General features: G+C 44.0%; 1 protein-coding gene across 1 annotated transcript in view; it reads right to left on the bottom strand.

The window, feature by feature from the left end:
- LOC146026152 (cytochrome P450 2D15-like) overlaps positions 1-8493 on the bottom strand; it is a 43892-nt gene extending 35399 nt beyond the window's left edge. The window contains exon 1 of the mRNA XM_083156565.1: positions 8184-8493. Within this exon, the coding sequence (XP_083012691.1) occupies positions 8184-8384 (201 nt within the window). The 5' untranslated portion in view covers positions 8385-8493. The remainder of the gene's footprint in view (positions 1-8183) is intronic.
- Between the last annotated feature and the right edge of the window lie 12274 nt (positions 8494-20767).

Genomic DNA, 20767 nt, shown 5'->3' with positions numbered 1-20767 from the left:
TTATTATTACTTTTGATTCTTGTTTCGTTGATAAATTATTTTATTATTTTTATTAAAATGTATTTCTATTTTAGTGCAGTGTTTGTTGTCTATGTATGTTATCTTTCATGTGGAATGAGTATCCACATTTCACTGCAGCTTGAATAGAATAGTACCTTACATCTCTCTTACATTTTTGGGTAATACACGCTGGGGATCTTTGAGCTCATAGCCATTACCTGTTTGTTCCTACTGATTCTTAATTTATGGCCGTATGTAATATATTTATCTATTTAAAGTTTCTTATACAGCGCAGCAGATTCTGTTGCGCTTTACAATTGTAAACAGAGATAAAACAAACTGGGTAACAACAGACAGACTTGGAGGTAAGAAGGCCCTGCTGTAAGCTTACAATCTTTAGGGATATAGGAGGGAAACACAAAGACAGGCACCAGTAATAGCATAGCGTGTAGGTCCAGAAGGGAAGTTATATAATACATAAGTGCCTCAGAGGGTTATTCGTATAGAACTTAAATATGATAGGCTTGCCTGAAGAGGTGCGTTTTCAGGGAACACTTGAAAGTTTGGAGGCTAGTGGAGAGTCTTATTGTGCGTGGAAGGGCATTCCATAGGGTGGGAGTAGCCCGATGAAAGTCCTGTAATAGTGTATGGGAGCTGGTGATCCGTGCAAAAGAGAGATGCAGATCTTGTGCAGAGCGGAGTGGTCGAGATGGGAGATATTTTGAGATAAGTAAAGAGATATATGCTATTGCAGTATGCTTAATAGCTTTATTTGCTAGCAGAAGCTTTTTATTTTGATTATGGTAAAACACAGGTAACCAATGGAGGGACTGGCAGAGCGGATCAGCAGAATTATTGGGAGACTATTGCAGTAATCAATGCAGGATATAATGAGTGCATGGATAAGAGATTTTGTAGTGTCTCGTGTGAGATAGGATCGTATTTTGGATATGTTATTTAGATGCATGTAACATGGGCCCTTATTCTGATTGACGCGGACTTTACCGCGTACTTACGGATCGCGTCTTTACGGCGTCTGCGCATGCGTGGAGAACGCTACGCGCATGTGCCACGCCTTGACTCGGTACCAGTTCGGGCAAATCCCGTCCAAAACTGTTCACCGCTATCAGTCGGGAAATAGGGGCGTATTATGGGCGTCATGCGGAATGACACATGGGCGTAGTTTCAAAGTGGGCAAATCGGGGCGGAAACATGGGCGGACACGGGGGAGTACACTTATGTTGGGGGGCGTACATTCGGAAACCACTCCGAATGCACGCGATCAAAAAGGGCAGAAATGTGCGGTGTCCACAAGTGTACTATTGCTTTGCGGACACCACTCGTTCATGCGGTAGGCGAACGTACGCCTAATGACTACAACCATTAACACCTGAACCCAATAGAATCTACTCCTTTACTCATTACTCACTAATAGGCCGCTTGTCAGTGCTTTAATTGAAACCATTGCTGCTTCAAGGAAACCTTAGTAATCCCCCACATATGCTGTACTTGTCCCACACTTAAAAACTGCTAACAATGGACATGACTGAATATTAATACTATCAATACACATGTGTATTAGACATGTATAATAAGTGGGTCATGTGATGTATTGCAGAAGATACTTCATAGTGGGTTGTTTGGCGTAAATACTCCGCTTACGGGCGGTAGCACCGCTTGGCTCCCGTTCGGATGCGGTATTTCCGAGCATACTCTGTAATACTCTGTAATACCGTGCAGAATCGGAGTGTTTCTCCCGCACACGCATGGTTTGTATGTCGTCCGTAAACACGCCCTGTTCTTAAAGAGTGAGTCCGTCCGAATGCGGAGGACCCGTGGGCGTTTCTACGGACGATGGCCGCATGCGGCAAAACACCGTGGCGTGCGGACCGCTCCGTAAGAATGCGGGAATATCCGCACCAACCAGAATAAGGGCCATGATTTGGTGACAGTTTGAATGTGGGGAACAAAGGACAGTGTAGATTCGAGGATGACCACTAGGCAATGAGCTTGTGGGGTAGGGTAGATTGTCGAGTTGTCAACAGTGATGGAGATATCCGGATGGTAACTTTTCTTAGCTGGTGGGAATATAAGTAATTCCATTTTGGAAATATTGAGTTTGAGGTGGCGAGAAGACATCCAAGATATGATGACAGAGAGGCATTTAGAGACTCGGAAAAAAACCACTGGTGACAACTCTGGGGTTGATAAATAGATTTGAGTATCATCCGCATATAAATGATACTGAAATCGGAAAGAGTTGATGAGTTTGCCAAGAGATGAGGTATAGATTGAGAAAAGCAGAGGACCTAAGACTGAGCCTTGCGGAACCCTGACTGACAGAGGTAGTGAAGAGGAAGTAGAGTCAGAGAAGCGAACACTGAAAGAGCGATCAGATAGGTAAGATGTGAAACAGGAAAGGGCTGTATCATTAAACCTACGGAGTGCAGAGTTTGTATGAGAAGAGTATGATCAACAGTGTCAAACGCAGCAGAATGATCTAGAAGAATAAGTAGTGAGTAATGGCCTTTAGACTTGGCAGATACCAGATCATTGACCACTTTAGTCAGTGCTGTCTCAGTGGAGTGTTGGGAATATACAGCCTCTAATTGCAACACATTTTCCAGGCGTATTTGGCTTTATCCTGCACGGATCAGTCAGATTCAGCAGGCATCAATGTAAAAAAAATAGTAAAATAAATAAATAATTTTTAAAAATCGCATGGGGTCCCCTCCCACGGCCGTAACCAGCAATGGGCTCAAAGAGCCAGTCCTGGTTTTAAAAAATCAGGGTGCAAAACGTGTAGGGGTCCCTCGGATTTTGAAAAACCAGCAACAGGCTCAAGGGCCGGTCCTGGTTACCAATATATGGGAATAGTTAACCTTGTGACCGTTCATCCCGACCAGGGACCCTGGGTGAGTGTGGACCAGCCCAATAGAGGGGCCTCCCTCCTACAGATTAACCCTGGCCAGGGTGAAGCCCAGGGCTGTCCCTGGTGCCCCAAGGGCAGTGAGCACCGAGCTGATTACATTTGAGTGCAAAAATAAGAACTAACTATTGGGTTCTGCTGTGGAACTATGAGTCCCAGCAAGCCTCCCCAGCATGCTGGGATTTGGAGAACCACAAGTCCCAGCAGAACCAATAGTCCAATAAAACACAAGAATAGTATAACTTTATAACATACATAGCCCATACATACATATACTTACCTACCTTTACCCAGAGGGTTGGTGTTCTTGACCCGAAGGGTTGGTTCTCTTGACTCATAGCATCAATCCTCTAGATTTGGAGAATCCATGTTCTTGACCTGCCGTGTCGGTCCCATCATCTGGTAGTGTCCACGGGTACCCCATGGAATACAATTATACTCACTAGCTTCTCCTGCATGGTACTCATAAGCATTGAGTCTTATTGGAAAGCTCTGCTTTCAATCATGATGTCATAATTAACCCAACACCCAACTTCCTTGTTACTAGGCAAAGATTCAGTGGCCTTGGAGTCTATGCATGTTTGGCCCTGTTCCCATATTATTAAGTTTGTGGAGACTAGCTTTCTGTCCTTGCTCCATTATACTGTCAACATCACATTCTTAAGCTTCTAAAACCAAAAACAATTTTCGATAAGAAATCACTTCTACAGCACTGTTCAGAATCATCAGCCATTTTATAATGTTATTATGCAAGTCATGGTTGCCAAAATGATTGCTGCTTCTAACAAACACATGCTGCTTAGCGCAAAGGGTAGGCCTCATACGCCGTGGCTAGTACCTTGTGCAACAAACTAAGGCCACCTGCAGCAATAAATAACAGTATTTGAGTGTAACAAAAGCAAAGAATTATTGATGCGTTATTTCTGTTTTAACACAATATACTGTACCAACATCAGAATCCTGACTCTTTAAATGCCCGACAGTTGTGATCTTGACTGACAGGGACTATTCTTCCTTATGGTGGTCCAAAAACACCATAGAGGGAGAATATAACGAGCCCGCAAGGTGCTTCACTGCGCTCGCCTCCATGTTGGAGAACCAGTGGTCAAGATTCCACAGTCGATATACTGACCGTCGGAATCCTGACTGTCAGTGCACCATACCCAGGGCTATTTTTCGGCAGGCTCCAGCAGGAACTGTGGCCCTCATTCTAGTTCACTCTTTCTGACAAAATATTTCTTAGATGGACAAAACCATGTGCACTGCAGGTGAGGCAGGTGTTACTTGTGCAGAGATAATTAGATTTGGGTGGGGTTTTACACCTGCCTCACCTGCAGTGCACATGGTTTTGTCCATCTAAGAAATATTTTGTCAGAAAGAGTGAACTAGAATAAGGGCCACAGTTCCTGCTGGAGCCTGCCGAAAAATAGCCCTGACCATACCACACACGTCCCCAATATCACCCCTCAGTGGGTAACACCAGGATGCAGCCCACATACCCCTTGTGACACCACTGTGCAGTACCTATAGATGTTGATATAAGTGGCAGCAGTGTGTAATGGAGGTCAGTCCACACAATGAATACCTTAACCAGGTTGTGGTTTATTAAGGCAGAATACAGTACACAGGCTAACAAAAGGGTTAATGCAGTATTTGCACAATGCATAGCATGTTCAACAGATCCAGCCAGGAATGTGTGGGGGTTAATGCAGGTGTTGTGCTGTACAGTGAAGCACACACCTGTACATAATATACACAGTGGTGGCAGTGGTGACTGTACATAGAGTACACAGCAGTGGTACAGTACTTGCATTCTATCTCAAGCAATATACACATCTGTACAGGAAACACCAGGGGCATAAGCTCATACTATACAGCAAAGCGTGCACATATTATGGGTAGCCCGCTGGCTGTGCAGCCGTGCTGGTAAGCCAGATGGAGGGCCGCCATGTTTTGGGTCTCAACGACTGCTTATGTCATCATGCAGCCGCCAAGGCCAAAATATTCCAAACATGCCTGCTGCATTGCCTGAACCGTTTCCCCACAAGCCCGCTCTGCCACCTGCCAGACTGAACAAACCAATTGACTGCATATACTGTAAGTGGTAGAATCACAAATTGTGTACAATTCTGGACAGTGGTGAATATCAATTTTTGTTGATAGGTGTAACTTGCCTTGTGCAAACCATTTTTACTGTAAATGTGCTCTACAATCTGAACTTCCAATCCGATCACAAACTCGTATTGCTTTTCTCAGAGCAAATTTCACCCACCTGAGGGTGTGAAAAGGTTGGAAAAAGCATTATCTTAAGTAAAAAATGTCGGGACTTGCTCCAGAACCCCTTCTCAACGCCCCTTTCATTGATCAATTATGCATGTGGACCAATTAACTTAATTGAACCAGAAATTACATGCAATTTTTTTTTGGGTTAAAAAAAATGAATTACCTCAAATTACCCCAAAATCCATTTTTATGGTAGATTATGATTACCCCAAATTTAATAAAAGCATTTATTTCAGCTAATAATAATTGTTTGTTTAAAAATGTTTTGGTACTTGTGTATTAGCAGGACGTCCAATTAGCATACATGCGCTAGCATACTGAAATCACATCGGGCATCGCATGGCCCTTTTTTGTGCCATGCGATGCGTGCGATTCGGGATGCGATCACACTAGTTAAAAAGGGTATTTGTATATTAGCACGGTGGCCGTTACGCAGTTAGTGTAGCTGTGCTGTCAGAATCAGGCTTCGTAAATAGCGTAGTCAGTCAGAAGTGAATGTGTTCCTAAAAAAGGCTTGCCTGCATCTTAGCCTGCATCGTAAGCATGGCAACTGAAGCATGAGTTTGACTGGAGAGAAGTTCTAAAACCATCTCATCTCCTATTTTACAGGTACATGAATCCTATTTTGAACATCTGATGCTTTTCATTTAAAGAACAGTCTGCATTGTGAATTGTTTTGTTACTTGGAGACTGCAACTTCCCCCTTCCACTAATTAGCCTGTTGAGGAATTTGTGCAAACACCAGCCCCTCCCCCTGTACCAGCTGACCCAAAATTCTTTAATATTGGAAATTTTTGGAAGCCTGCTTTAAAGGCTTGCCTGCATCTTAGCCTGCATCGTAAGCATGGCAACTGAAGCATGAGTTTGACTGGAGTTTGGACTGGATTTGGACTTACATCCGCACATGGCATCTTTTTATTTTTCACCAATTACCATCTCTCTCAGCCTCTAAGCTGATGAAAGCTATGTATTTTCTTTGTTTACTGTTTCTTTACAATGATTTGTACCATGTACCTCTGTAACCACTGTTTGCAAAGCCTGTATGCTGTACCATCACTAGTTGCACACCCTGCCAGCAACAAGCTGGCAGGGTGTGCAAGCTTTGGAAGAAAAGTGCTACATCCGGTTGAACTCATGCTTCAGTTGCCATGAAAATTAATATTATTACTGCTGCCTTTGAGCAGCATGATCAAGATGGCGCCGCTGATGGCTGCCTAGGAGCTGTGCAGCTCAGCCAAATATGTTCCATGTGTGATAACTGTACTGTCTCTGCTTGTATTGATACCTACCTGGCTGTTTTGGTAACCAGTGGTGCCGCTGATGGCTGCCTAGGCGCTGTTCAGCTTGGCGGGTATGTGCTCCCTATGTGATAACTGTACTGTCTGTGCTTAATGTTACCTTCCTGGCTGTTGCAGCGACCAGTGGCGCCTCTAATGGCTGCCTAGGCGCTGTGCAGCTCGGCGGGTATGTGTTCCCCACATGTAATGTCTTAATATAATGTATGTAATGCCTTCACCCCCCTCATCCCTGCTTGATGCTGCACTGGAAATCCACAAAAAATTCCTAGTGTGCGCAAGCATACATGGCCAATAAAGTTGATTCTGATTCTGAAAACACTCCCACTATCCATGCCAGCTTGAAGCGTGGCGAGCGCAGAGAGCCCCGCGAGGGGACGCGTTACGCGTCCTCCCAACCTTTTCATACCCCCACTATCCACGTCGGCGTGGAGTTGATTGTATAAAGTGTGGCGAGCGCAGCGAGCCACTGAGCCCGAAGCGTGGAGAGCGCAGTGAGCCCCGCGAGGGGATGCGGATTACTATACGTGTATTCTGTGTCCCCTCGCGTGGCTCGCTGCACTCGCCAAGATTCGGGCTCGATGGCTCGCTGCGCTCGCCACACTTTATACAATCAACTCCACGCCGACGTGGATAGTGGAGGTATGAAAAGGTCGGGAGGATGCGTAACGCGTCCCCTCGCCAAGCTTTGGGCTGGCATGGATAGTGGGGGTGACCCAAATCTCATTGTACTGTATATAATGTGGTATACACAGTGCTGTTCAGTATATATTGTAATACTTTTTGTATTACATCGCATTCATCGCATAGCATGAAAACGTGCCATGCGATCCGATGCGCATACGTACGCTAGCATAGTGAAAACGCATTGCGCATCGCATGTCCCGTTTTTTTGCCGTACGCCATGCGATGCGCAATGTGATTTCACTATGCTAGCGTACGTATGCGCATCGGATCGCATGGCACGTTTAGCGTAGTGGGCACCGTGCTATTACAGAAGTACCAACATTTTTTGATTAAAATGGCTTTTTTGGCATATTTCGGCTAATGCCTTGATAATTAAATGAAATTCTTAAGCTTTTAACATTGTTTTGCTTTATTAAAAAAAAAAAAAAGCTCAAATCAATCATTTGACTCCTACAGTATATGCTAATAAAATTGTCCTTTTTCTGGGGTACACGAAGGTGTCCCCACTTTTTTATGCACTCCCACATTGCATATTGTATAAAATTTGCAGATCCCTGCTGTGAGTTCAGGTAATAGCCCTTTCCAATTAGATTGGCAAATCCTAAGGAGCAGGCATTCGTGCTAGTCTGTGCGTTTCTCGAAATAAACTCACACTCGCAATCTCAAACCTAATTGGATTGACCCCATATTCTGAGCAAATGAATCCCAATTAAATTCCAACTCTGCATCAGGAGTAATATTGCACAGTGTACTGTATCTATTATTTAAAGTACATGAGTTGGGACATTAAATGGATTTCAGAGAATTATTGCAGAGTGTAATGAACGGACAAAATGATTCTCTGAGTAGTCAGGCATTAAACTGTAATATAAGAAGAAGGAACACTTTACATGTTTAATGCTCGGGGGAGGGGGGGGGGATTTAGTTCACATACAACAAGTTATAGACAAGTTATGCATATACATATAATAAAACATACTGTACAGTACCTCAGAAAAAGTAACTTGTGGATTTCTGAAGTCTATCTGCAGAATGTTACCCAGAAAGGGCACACCGCTAGGACCCTGGGGGAACCGTGAACACTTATTCTTTCTCTTCACAAAGTCAAAGAGGAAAAGACAAACAATAAAGGAGATTCCCAGTAAAAATACATTGGAAAACAAAAGGGAGAGGAACTGTGAGTTTTCCATGTTTTGTAATGTTATTTGGTAGAAGTAGAAGTCCTGCTGTCACGTTTAGATCTGCCAGATGTTTATGTTCTTATCAAAGTACAAGTTTGCAGCTTTTCTTGATAAACAGAATTCATGTAGCTCCTCCCACTGAACTCAGGAGATCCTCCTTAAAGTGACATTGGCCAAATCCACTTTTGTACACACATCCATACAAGCACTGAGAGCCAGATGCCTTGTTTATATATCAAAATGCATGCCAGATTCTTTTTACTAAAGAACAAAACTAAGAGAAACAAGAGATGACTTGTTATAACACTGGGTAAGATGGGATGTTTTGTGCCAGACATTAACACTTGATTAAACAAACGGTTAAAGGAGGAAGGGTTGGGATTTTGGTTTTCGTGTTGGAGCAATTAGAAAACTGTTCTGAAACTTTCTGATTCTTTACTCTGGGAACAGAGGTTCTCAGCGAAGGGTCACATTTTTCATTACTAATATTTTTAACTAATAATGGGCAGACAAAACAACGACAGAGCCACAGCTGCCCCAAATTAACAGAATTATTCTGGCAATTTAAATAAAGTGGTGCAATTTGAAATGCAATCTGTACAAATGATATTGGTTAAGTAAGTGATTTATTTCATTTAGCAAGGGTAGGTAAAATGCTTAATCCATCTTTAACACTGGGATTATATTTGTTTTAATAACAACGGTAGATTGCCATATTTGACAGGCAAATATACCTATAGGGGTCATGCATGAGGTTTCATATGCGCTGTGTACTCTGTAACGACTTTTTCCATAAGCAATTGTCATAGCATAACAATTTAGGCATTGGAAACTGGCATCTACCTTCTGTATAGAAGTGGTTCCCAATGCGGATTCAGTATTGAATCCCGGCGGTCGGGATCCCGGCGTTCAGAATCCCGACGCCGGAATCCCGACAGCCTAAATGCCGACAAGGGGGGGACGTGGATCGCCCCCCCTTGCGGGCTCGCTGCGCTCGCCACTCAGCGGGCCCGGTGCCTCGCTACGCTCGGCACACTAATTTATTCTCCCTCCAGGGGTGTCGTGGACACCCACGGAGGGAGAATGTGTCGGCATTTCGGCGGTCGGGATTCCGGCGTCGGGATTCTAAACGCCGGGATCCCGACCGCCGGGATTGTAACTGCATCCCCCCAATTGTTTGGCCTTGAAAAAGCTGCTTTTGGTGCAGTGAAACATGTGTTGGTCGATACCTTAAATTGAATGTCTGTTAGCACAATAGAAATGTTATCTCAATGTATTTAGATTGTTAGCTCCTTAATTATACTGTATTGAATAGGAAAGTTGTGAGTGAAGTTCTGCTTTCCAGACAGCAGAGGGCAATAAATATCGGCCTAAATTCATTCCCATGTGGAACAAATAGATAGTGCCTATCTGAAGTAAGGCAAAATCTATACTGCTGTTTTCCCCTAAATTCACTGTCAAACACAGCTGTGAGGTGGCAACATTAGAGGCAATAAAGCCAGAAACGTGAGGACCACCCTATCTAGGACAGATAGAACACAGCTTTGTGGAAGGAATATTTAAAAGGGATATTCATATACCAATTTTTGGGCTCTTAAAAATAAAAGTGCCTAAGAAATCTCACTTTGGTCAGTAGAGGGCAGTAAAGTTACACCAAACACCCCATAACCTAGTATACATCATAAAGTGATTTTTCTGAAAAAAACATTTATGTGAAAAAGGAGCTAAGGGTATATTCCAATGACCGATAGTAGTCATTGACACCTTTCTGGAATTTTTTCTTATTTACATTGAGACAGTGCTTGATTAAATATTGACATTTTCAATTACAAAGGTTATTTTTAAGGATCACTTTTCCTTCTATTTTGTTCACTTAAAACACCATCTGTGTGTATATGTGTATGTGTTTGTATGTATGATTTTAACCCCTATAAATTCACTGCGGCCTCTTATCTTATCCTATAAAGGGATTTTTTAGAAAATAATAATTAAAAGTTAAATTTTATGTGTATTGATTAAAGTGCGGTCCCTGAACAACAGTCCTTTCTCTTTTCTTTAAATCCCCCCAATGCAGTAAGGCTCTTGCAGTGATGCTCTGGATGATCCCAAACCAATGCAAATTATTTATGGTCAATGTAGGCAAAACCAGGCTGGTGATTATCAATCATAACATATGTGGACAAACAGAAATTAATCCTTTCCCTCACCATATACTGTAATTGAACGTAACAATGACATATAAACACAATGTGGCTGACATATAAACACAATTTACTTAATTGAATATTTTTTTCTAAAGTTCTTAATAACAAACTTTGGGGCTAGGGTTGATGTGAAAATAATTCCTGTAGCTAGTGATTTTCTATCTTTTTCAATTTGCGGTACACAGTGAACAAGACAATAAAATTGCTAAGGCAGAGCAACAGTCCCCCACATGGAAAAACACACACAATTGGCCCCCCGCAGGAAAAAACGGTACTTATGTAGTATCTGGGCTGCCGATTTTTTGATTGTATGCCTTAAGTTAAGGCATACAATCAGATGCGATGCGATGCGATATCGCATCGCATCGCATCCGATATCGCATCCGATATCGGATGCGATGACCCGATTTTTCCATAGGAATCAATGTTAAAATGATTCCTATGGAAAAATGGGTCCTTTTCATACCCCTACTATCCAAGTGGGCATGGAGTTGGATATAAACCTGTGGCGAGCGTAGCGAGCCACCGAGCCCGAAGCGTGGCGAGCGAAGCGAGCCCCGCGAGGGGACGGTATTCGTCCCCTCGCGGGGCTCGCTTCGCTCGCCACGCTTCGGGCTCGGTGGCTCGCTACGCTCGCCACAGGTTTATATCCAACTCCATGCCCACTTGGATAGTAGGGGTATGAAAAGGACCCATTTTTCCCATTGAATTCCATGTTAAAATGGACTCAGTCCATTTTAACATTGATTCCTATGGAAAAATCGGGTCATCGCATCGCATCGCATCGCATCGAATCGCATGGTCGCATGCGATGCGATGCGATCTCCCGATCCGACCCGATTTAGAAATCGGCAGCCCAGATACTACATAAGTACCGAAAAAACAATACCACTAGCCCCCTCAAGAAATAGAAATAAAATACATTGAACCCCACATGAATAAAAAAAAAACGCATTAGCCCCCACATAAAAAAAACAATAAGTCACAATGGGCTCCACAGAACACAAAAATAAAACACATTGGCCCCCCAGAACATAATACAGTACATGTGCCAGTCTCATCTGCTTGCAGAATACAGGAGAGACCTAATGCCAATGACAACTGTTTTCATTGTAGAGTGCCCCAGGTTGTAAACTAAAAATTCCCTAATGTGAACACCATAGGAGTCACTGCCCAGCTGCCATTATGTGCTCCTATAGATCTAGTGCAGACAGTATAGCAGCAGGACACCCGAGCAGTTCCTCACCTTGCTCCCTGTGACCTGTCTTATCTAAACAATATAACACAGTCACCCTGAGCAACAAATGCTTGAACTTGGACAGTTGAGAGAGTGGGTGTGACATCAGCTGCTATCAGCCAATGATGATTAGTGAATGACTGGAAGAGGAGAGGCCAGCGGCCACATCTCTGAACCCACTGACATCAGAGAGTTGCGGTCTCATCAGAGAGTTGTGGAAACAGGACTGGAGCAGGACCAGTGCTGCCCAAAATTAATAGTTGAACCGATGGCGGTGGTTTTACACTGGCATCTCATGTGCCACAGCACAGTGGTAGAAAAATACTGCTCTAGGGAGTAGCATTGAATAGGCGTTCACCACTATTTCCCCTGTTTTAAATAGTGGCCCAGATTGAATACCCCCTGGGTGGGTACCGTATGTTGAGGGTACCTTGCCAGCGCTTGCAAATGAGTTTGTGTCTCTTCACAATTCCCCCATCCGTGCCTGCACGTGGTAAGCAGTATTAAACAGGATGCCGCTGGTGTATTGGGCACTCAGTGTACTGAAAATGGTTGCAAGGGCGAATGGGTTGAATGGTGAGCAGATGGTAATGTGGGGGGGGGGGGGTGGCAAGTAAAAATCAATAACGGTTGGGTGGTGGTGCATGGGCGGGACCAGAGGCGGGGGTCCCTGACCTCTGATGGTGCACCTGCACGTACCTTGGTTCCTCTCTGTCATCTATATGTGTCATATATATACAGTGATTGAAGTGTATATTTAGAAGTGGGGATATGGCACAGTGAAGGTTGAGCGTGCCTGCTCCAGGAAAAGGGTGTGTGACCATATACCTCTTATACACTAATGCAACACAATAGTAGACCCCCTTATACTGTACTTACCACTTAGACATTATGCCATTTGGAATAAGCCAAATTCACATTATACCATACAGAATAAGCCATAATTCACACAGGAGGACCCAAAATGTATGTTATGTCACATTATACCACATGCAATAATTAAAAAATCACATTTTTCCCACACAGAATAAGCCAAATTCACATGGACTGAGCCAAAATTCACATTATGGGGATTATTCTGGTTGATTTGCTCAGATACAAATACACTCAGGCGCTTAACATAGCCTGCTGCGCAAGTGTAGCGTACACTATGCGCATGTGCAAAGGCTGACATCCGCACTCGCATGGGATTTAAAGGGCACAAAGCTGCCTCCGAGCGCACTCGTGCAATATGGGCGTAATGTGGGCGTATTGAAGGGCGCGGTTACAAATTTGGTTAAAATTGTGTGTTAACCTGGGCGTATACATGGGTGTTGACAAAAAAGTGCTGGGCAGTGCTCGGGACGCTAAAACACAAAAACTTTCGGCCCAAAAAAGCAGGTTTCACGCTTCGCAGGCCAGCCGCCTTACAGCCTCCACATTCGCTCGGCCAATCAACACTCAGAACAGCTAAAATACTTGCACCTGATCACAATACTAACCCATGCACTACTTTACAATTTTCTCTCATTAACCAATTACCTAACTACAAGCCATACACACGGGAAACACATATTTCCAGGTCAAACTTTTTCCCTTAAGTCTTTCATGACCCACTGCATTCATGCACCACTCAAATCATCTTATCTAAAATAACGACTCCGACAACTGAAATGTGGTGAATGGGGTCGTCTTTTTATTTTTCTGAAAGAGGGCGGCCTATTTGATCTAATTATAATATTTAAATTTAACTATCTATGGTGGCGAGGTCAGAACAGCTTTAAATAAAGATTTATTGGGCCGACTGCCCAAAAGAACAAGAACTGGCCTCCTGCCACATCCCTGTCCTTAAAATACAATTTAAAAATAAAATTCAGGCCACCTGCCTGAACGATCTAAATATTCCCCATCAGGTCACAACTCAACTAAAGCGACATCAGGGGCCCACCTGGATCGGTGATGCCCCTGAAGGAAAAACTGTTGCCATGCCAAAGTCACTTTCTCCAAAGGAGTTGCCCCTCAAGGGAAATGAATCCCAAAAGGTGTTAATGTACAAAATAACCTAGCCACCGTTCTGAGACCGGCCTCTCAATAAAAGACGACAATACAACTAAAACTGAATTACTACCTACCACTTAGGGCGGGCGGGCAACGTTTGAAATCAAAGAGGCAGAATATTCTAGAATCTCCCATAATCCTAACCTTAAACCCCACCCATAACAATTCCTAACCAATAACAGCCTGATATATAACAGCCAATCCGACCTTCAGAAAAACAAAACACCCCATCCCTTGTTGCCGAGAGCTTCTGGCATACATTTCATGCATAGGCCATAAAACTTATGTCACTTCATGCACACAAGGTGCACTCCATGATCTTTCCTGCATTCATAGGTCTTGTTTAGTCAAATGTCCCCCCCCCCCCCACAAATACAGGAGGTTTTCTAACTGCTATTATGTGCCATTTGTAAAACTTCAACCTTAATACACAAGTGTGCTTGTCATGTTAGGATAATTTCACACGCAATTACGAGAAAACGGCATATGTCAGCTCACATTCCTTACACAAGAAAAACACATGTAATAAGCCTTAATCAGTAGTGTAATTGCTATTAATTACTTTATTGGAACGCAATAAAACCCATTACATGAGGGTAATTGTTTAATGGGTAGTAAATTACTTCAAAGCGAAATAGTGCTGTGGGCTGGGAAACACAAGCTGAGTGTGTTCGCTCGTGGGTACGCTTGTCCGCCCGCTGGACATCCGTGCGGACAGGTCGAGATCCGTGTAAACACTTAAGCGAACGTGTGGGAGAACGCCACTCCCCTTCGGGTTTAGTGGGAGATGACCGAATTCTTCTTTGCTCTATGTGCAAGTGTGCGTGTGAATGTGTGGGCGAATGAATCACCCTGAATAAGGGCCTATGCCACAGCCCAGCTTGCCTGCCACAGGATGGTACATGGTCCAGTCCAGTGCTATAAGTTTGATAGTATGGCATACTGGCACTTTAAACACTGAATTTTATTTGTATTTTATTTAAGTGGCAAATTTAGCACTGAATGTGATCCAATTGAAGCTCACAGACCCGCATCCCTCTAGGGATCTTTGTCAAGGCACAGGTGAAAGCAGAGCCGGCCCTAGCCAATTTGATGCCCTAGGAAAAATTTTGGCTGGCGCCCCTGGTGCCCCCGGGTTAGTTTCACCTCTGACCCATGATCCCTCACCCAGCAAAGCACACATAACCCAGCAGCACAGATGCTGTCAGCAGGGCCATCTTAACAGCAGTGTAGGCCCCTGGGCAAAGCAATGCACTGGGGTCCTTACCCATACTCCCCTCCTTGGGGTGGGGGGTGTTATCAGCAGCAGCTTTGATGTCCCACGGGTGGCAGGGGGTGCTCTATCTTCCACTCAACATGTAGGACCTGGAGCAGTAACTTCTGCTAATTACTCCTTTACTGCACAGGTGGTGGGAGGGTGAACACTAATGTGGTGGAAGGGGGCACTGAGCTGAATGAAGGGTCCCTTGTAAATTACTTCCAGGGAGGTAGGGGGTGTTTTATGGGTTTTTATTTAAACAAATCCCCCACACCACCAGTTCTCCCTTTAACATTGGTACTAACCTAAGTAATTGATTAGAACATTAAATCCCTAATCTCGCTTTTCTTAGGATATCTTAGATTCCTATACAGTCTCTTTACTCTGGTTTATTGTTAATTTTCTTACTTTATTTCATTCTCATTTATATTTATGTATGATTTCGTATTTCCATCATGATACCTATGTTGGAGCGCATATGCGTTCCAGTTACAGGAAGTGACAGCTGGGACGTTTGACGATCCCGCCCACGTGTCCCCCTGCATCACAGGATGTTGTGCACGATTTATGTGCACGCAGAATGGCGCTGCAGCATGACGCGCTCATCATGTGACCAAAACATCTTCCACTGGTTGTGGCCGCCTTATACTTCCGGGGTAAAGGCGGAAGTAATTGTACACCATTATATTTGGAACGCAATATGCGTTCCAAACATCGCGCTGGGTGCAATTATATACCTACACTCACTTATACATCGCTCTACTCTCCCAATAGCGCCTATAAAGATATATAGTGTTGGCTATCTGAATAAATATATTTATTAATGTTCTGCTGTGATGTAATGCTCCTCTATGTGCTATGTTTATGTCCCGATCACGTGACCCATTCAAGTCACGTGACCGTAGCTCATTATAGTAAAAACCACTTTTTAAGTTAGTTGCTATATTATTTCTGATTGTGCATTAAGTATTTATGGTACTTCATTTGATATATGTCTGCCTACCTACATTTTGTATTGATGTTTCATTTATTTGTTGTGCTTGCATTGTTAAACTGCACCTCACAGGTGCACTAACTTACTCATTAAGGAAGGTATATATACCTGAACCAGGTACACAGTCCCCCACACCTTTGATAAAGCTGCAGGACGCAGTGAAACGCGTTAGGTGATCTTCTACCCCTATCCCAGCCTCAGGACTCAACTGTGAGATCTACCCCATTGTGGACATCCAACCATTGCTGTTCATCTGGATATTATACTACAAGGCGGACACCGTGCTCCCAGACACCACTGGTTACCAACATCTATACCGGTGAGGCCATCCCTGGGTCACGGAAGCCAACTCCAACATTGCTGGAACTCCATTGGTCATATCGCCACAGTAACATCCCTCCGGTGTTGGAGACGTTTTCCACCTGTCTCACACCTCACCACAGAGGACTGATTCCATCTAGCGATCCCTGACCCCTCCAGCGGCACGACAAGCAGCCGCATTCACTGTGAGGACTTATCCAGCTCCTACCACTATTTGTTCTACAAGACCCAGAACTTCCAATTGGTAAAGTGCACTTACCTGTTTTTCCACAAATCTAGTGATCACACTATTTGCTCACAAATACATGTCCTTTGAGGCGGGATATTCCTTCATTAACTTTATTTCCGTTCATTCCAGTTTACTTTCATTCCCCACCTTCTCAATTTTATTCAGTTATATTACTGTTTTATATTCATGATTGTACTATTAAATTGTGTATACATGCATTTTTACCAGTAAAAAGATTTATACCTTTATAAACAAATGTTGTTTTCATTCATTGACCTAAGCGCTGCCAAAACTCGCCTTGTGCGAGTATTTCCTTCCTTTTTGTACCAGTGAGGAGTGACTACCCTCACACCCTGGCAGCAGCTTACATTGTAGGATCAGCTCATTGTCAAAGCGCCTGAATATTCCCAGTGAATATTTCTTTCTGCTTATTACTAAAACGAATGCCACTTCCGGGTCACGTGACCGCAAACGAAATACCCAATTGTGGATCAAAATAGTTCTTTCTTGTATATAAAAAAGTATTTATGTATATTTGACTGCCTCCTTTATGAAAAGAAAAAGTGTTCTTTATATAGATACAGACGTTTCTCATATTATTAGATTTTTTTAATATTGTAACCACACTCAGGTGTATGCTATGGACAATTAGTCCTCAGGTATAAATAGTGAGCCAGGAGCTCACACTGACACACTTGCGCCTGAGGAAGCCGGAGGTCAGATCCGGGGAAACGCTTTGAGCTTTTTAAAAACAACCCCATTTGTGCCGCTGAGATCCGGTGACTGAGACCCTGCATCTCCGTGAATGGGACCCATCCACAAATTTGGTCATTAAACTCTGCTGCCTAACCAAGGGACACAGCTACCATCCATATACCGACGTCCAAATTGGAAGAAACTGGATTTCCAGCTTTTGGGATATCTGCACGATCCCTAATCCCAGTCTCCAAAGGACTTTTACATCGGAGGGGAACGTCTAAGCCCCCGCCCACCACAGGGCAAATTCAGGACTTTGATCCCACATCTGGCCAATTGAATATCTTCCAGATCGACCAGGATGGTAATATAATCTCGTAGCACCTTACAAATTCTCAGCTATTGCACAATCGCTATCCCAGTGATCTATATACCCCATAATTATGGACTATAAGTCAGTTGCATGCCTAGTGTGATTTTTATTCCCATTGAATGTATTTTAATAAATTGTTGTTTACATTTTTGAGAAACAATTATTTGGATCAGCCAGCGCAGGCACTATTTTCTATTTTTTACATTGTACTTTTTAGGGCTTGACCGCCCTGTGCCAGCCGCTGTTGATTTGAGCACCACACATCCTCTTTCACTTTCTAGTTTTTAGAAAAATCAGCGTTTGTTCACCCATATGGATTTCTAACATAAGGGATCATCATTGAGGATTTGATGCCATGTGTTTTGTGTTTCATTGAACTTTTTATGGTATTTTGGACTATTTTTCTATCCTGTCTATGAAGAAATAAATGTGACTGTTTTTTAAGTGAAATAAGCTTTTCTACATCCGATCCAGCACCGGATATTATCCCCCATTTCCAGATTCCCAATATCCATGCAATACATATCGCTACCGCTGGGTGGATAAAGCTCAACCAATCCAGCGGCAGATTCATATACAGATGGAACCATGTCATGCGCCAGGAATGGGATACGCTTAAGTGCGAGACACTTGTGCGTCTCATTCCCGTGAACATTGCTGCAGCTTCAACTGTACAGTACAATAAAAGCTTGGGCAAATGGGCTGTGTAATGTCTGGGTACCCTAGGCAAATAATAAGTGCAGCCTGCATTTCCTGTAGCCAATGCTGAATATTGTGAACACAAAACCGACCGTCTTATTCTCAGCAAACGGCATGGGATCACCGGTGAATCCCTGACAGACCTGCGGCGAGGGACCACAACATCGGAGAACACCAGGTATCGGGTAAGAGCTGAGTGTATCACCGGGTGGTTAGGGACGCCAGCCCCCGGCGACACTCACCCTCTCACCTTGACCTCCCCCACAGACTGTCATTTTCCTTCTTCCCACCGGACATACTTTCTATGATCTAACACAGAAATTCCACACTTCTGAGACTATTATCGCCGCACCCACCATTGTGCTTATTCCATCTCCAAGCACTTTGTGTGTAGACACGGCTGGGCATCTGCATCCCACCCCCCCCCACCATTCACTCTGTGAGAAATTATCACAGATGTTTTACCCCCTTTTACCCCCCTCCACCCACACTGCAATATCTTAGCCCATCTGCCCTCCAGGGTGCAAGAATTACCACCGTGCAGCATCCTCTGGTTTGGCTAGACGGACATATTATATATTGCTTTTTATTTTTCATTTGTTCCGATACCCAATAAGTTGTACAGCACAATAAATCCCTTAAAGGAATTCACGTGTCACTATCTCATTTATACCCACCATACACCTTTGTGATATAAAAGAGGTTGAGCGCTAGGTTAACCACCCGCTATAATACAAACGTTTAGGAGCTTGGACTACTCCAGCCCAGCAGCCCCCTCGACACAGAAGGTATTCAGCGCGAGCACTCCCCCCCATTTCTACAACCAATCCAGCGGCAGATTCATATACAGATGGAACCATGTCATGCGCCAGGAATGGGATACGCTTAAGTGCGAGACGCTTGTGCGTCTCATTCCCGTGAACATCGCTGCAGCTTCAACTGTACAGTACAATACAAGCTCGGGCAAATGGGCTGTGTAATGTCCGGGTACCCTAGGCAAATAATAAGTGCAGCCTGCATTTCCTGTAGCCACTGCTGAATATTGTGAACACAAAACCGACCGTCTCATTCTCAGCAAACGGCATGGGATCACTCTTTACATAGACACATGAGCATCTCATAGCGCTACTACCTGTTTAATAAATGGAGATGCTTTTGTTAGCGATCAAGTCCCTTCGTAGATAAGCATACAGTAAGCCTATCCACTGGGAATTACACATACCCGGGTTCTAACCACACAGATGAATCCCTTTTGTTTTTCTTTTTATTATTATTATTGGTGCTTGTGTAGTTTCACAGCGCCAGTATGGCGCCGTGCGTCTGAGTCCCCTTGCGGGGCTCGCTTCGCTCGCCCACGCTGCGGGCTCGGTGGCTCGCTACGCTCGCCACACTATTTAAAATCAACTCCATGCCAACATGGATAGTGGTCTTCCAAGTCCCTGCGGTTTTCCAAGTCCCTGCATGCGGGGAGGCTTGCTGAGACTTCTAGTTCCACAGCACAACCCAATATTATTTTTATTTTTCAAATTTTTACCCCAAATATGAACCCGGCATCCACCGCCCAGGGTTGTCGGGGATAGCCCAGACCAAATCTCTGTGTTTGATATGCCATCCGACCTGATGCGTGGTCCCATGATAAATCTTATGTGCAGCCCGGAGCAGGGTGGGGAGAAGCTGGGAGCCGGTGGGGGGACTCAGAGAGGCAAGCGGGGGACGCCGCAAGTTGGCGAGGGGATGCAGAGAGCCGAACGGTGGGCACATTTTAAAAAACCCATACGAATGAATAGGCAGCCAGTAATTGACTGAGAGTTCTCTCAGCCAATCAACGGCCATCCAAATGGGAGGCCTTTGATTGGCAGAGAGAGCTCTCAGACAATCAATGGCTTCCTAATCATTTGAATGTTTTTTTTTTTGCAGCTCAGCTTCCGGCTCCTGGCTCCCCCTGCCCGGCTCACAGCAGACAAATTCCTGAGAGAAAACATTGCGCCGGGTTTCCTGAGACCTGCACATTGACAGTAAGCTCTGGAACAAAGCCAGAATTAGCCTACTGTAGTGCCAGAGAGGAGGCAGAGTGCACAGAGCCTGCACAGTGGTCTTCTCTCCTGTGTAAAAGCGAGGACTTCCATATAGCACAGAGCCTGCACAGGGGCCTTGTTTCCTATGTAAAATCCAGGTCTTCCATAAAGTTACTCACAACCCGTTATATATTTTCACCAAAGAAAATACAGAATAATTTATTACTGTAATATCAGTCAAATGACTCAAATAACCCATAATTAATAGAGAAGTTAATAACTAACTTCCAGAACACTATATACAGAAGTTCAACTGATATGCCTAATGC

Source organism: Crinia signifera, chromosome 8 (genome assembly GCF_055691185.1).
Source record: "Crinia signifera chromosome 8, ASM5569118v1, whole genome shotgun sequence".
Classification (NCBI taxonomy): Eukaryota; Metazoa; Chordata; class Amphibia; order Anura; family Myobatrachidae; genus Crinia; species Crinia signifera.
The sequence above is the reverse complement of the archived record's forward strand: the minus strand, read 5'-3'. Positions and strand labels throughout refer to the sequence as shown.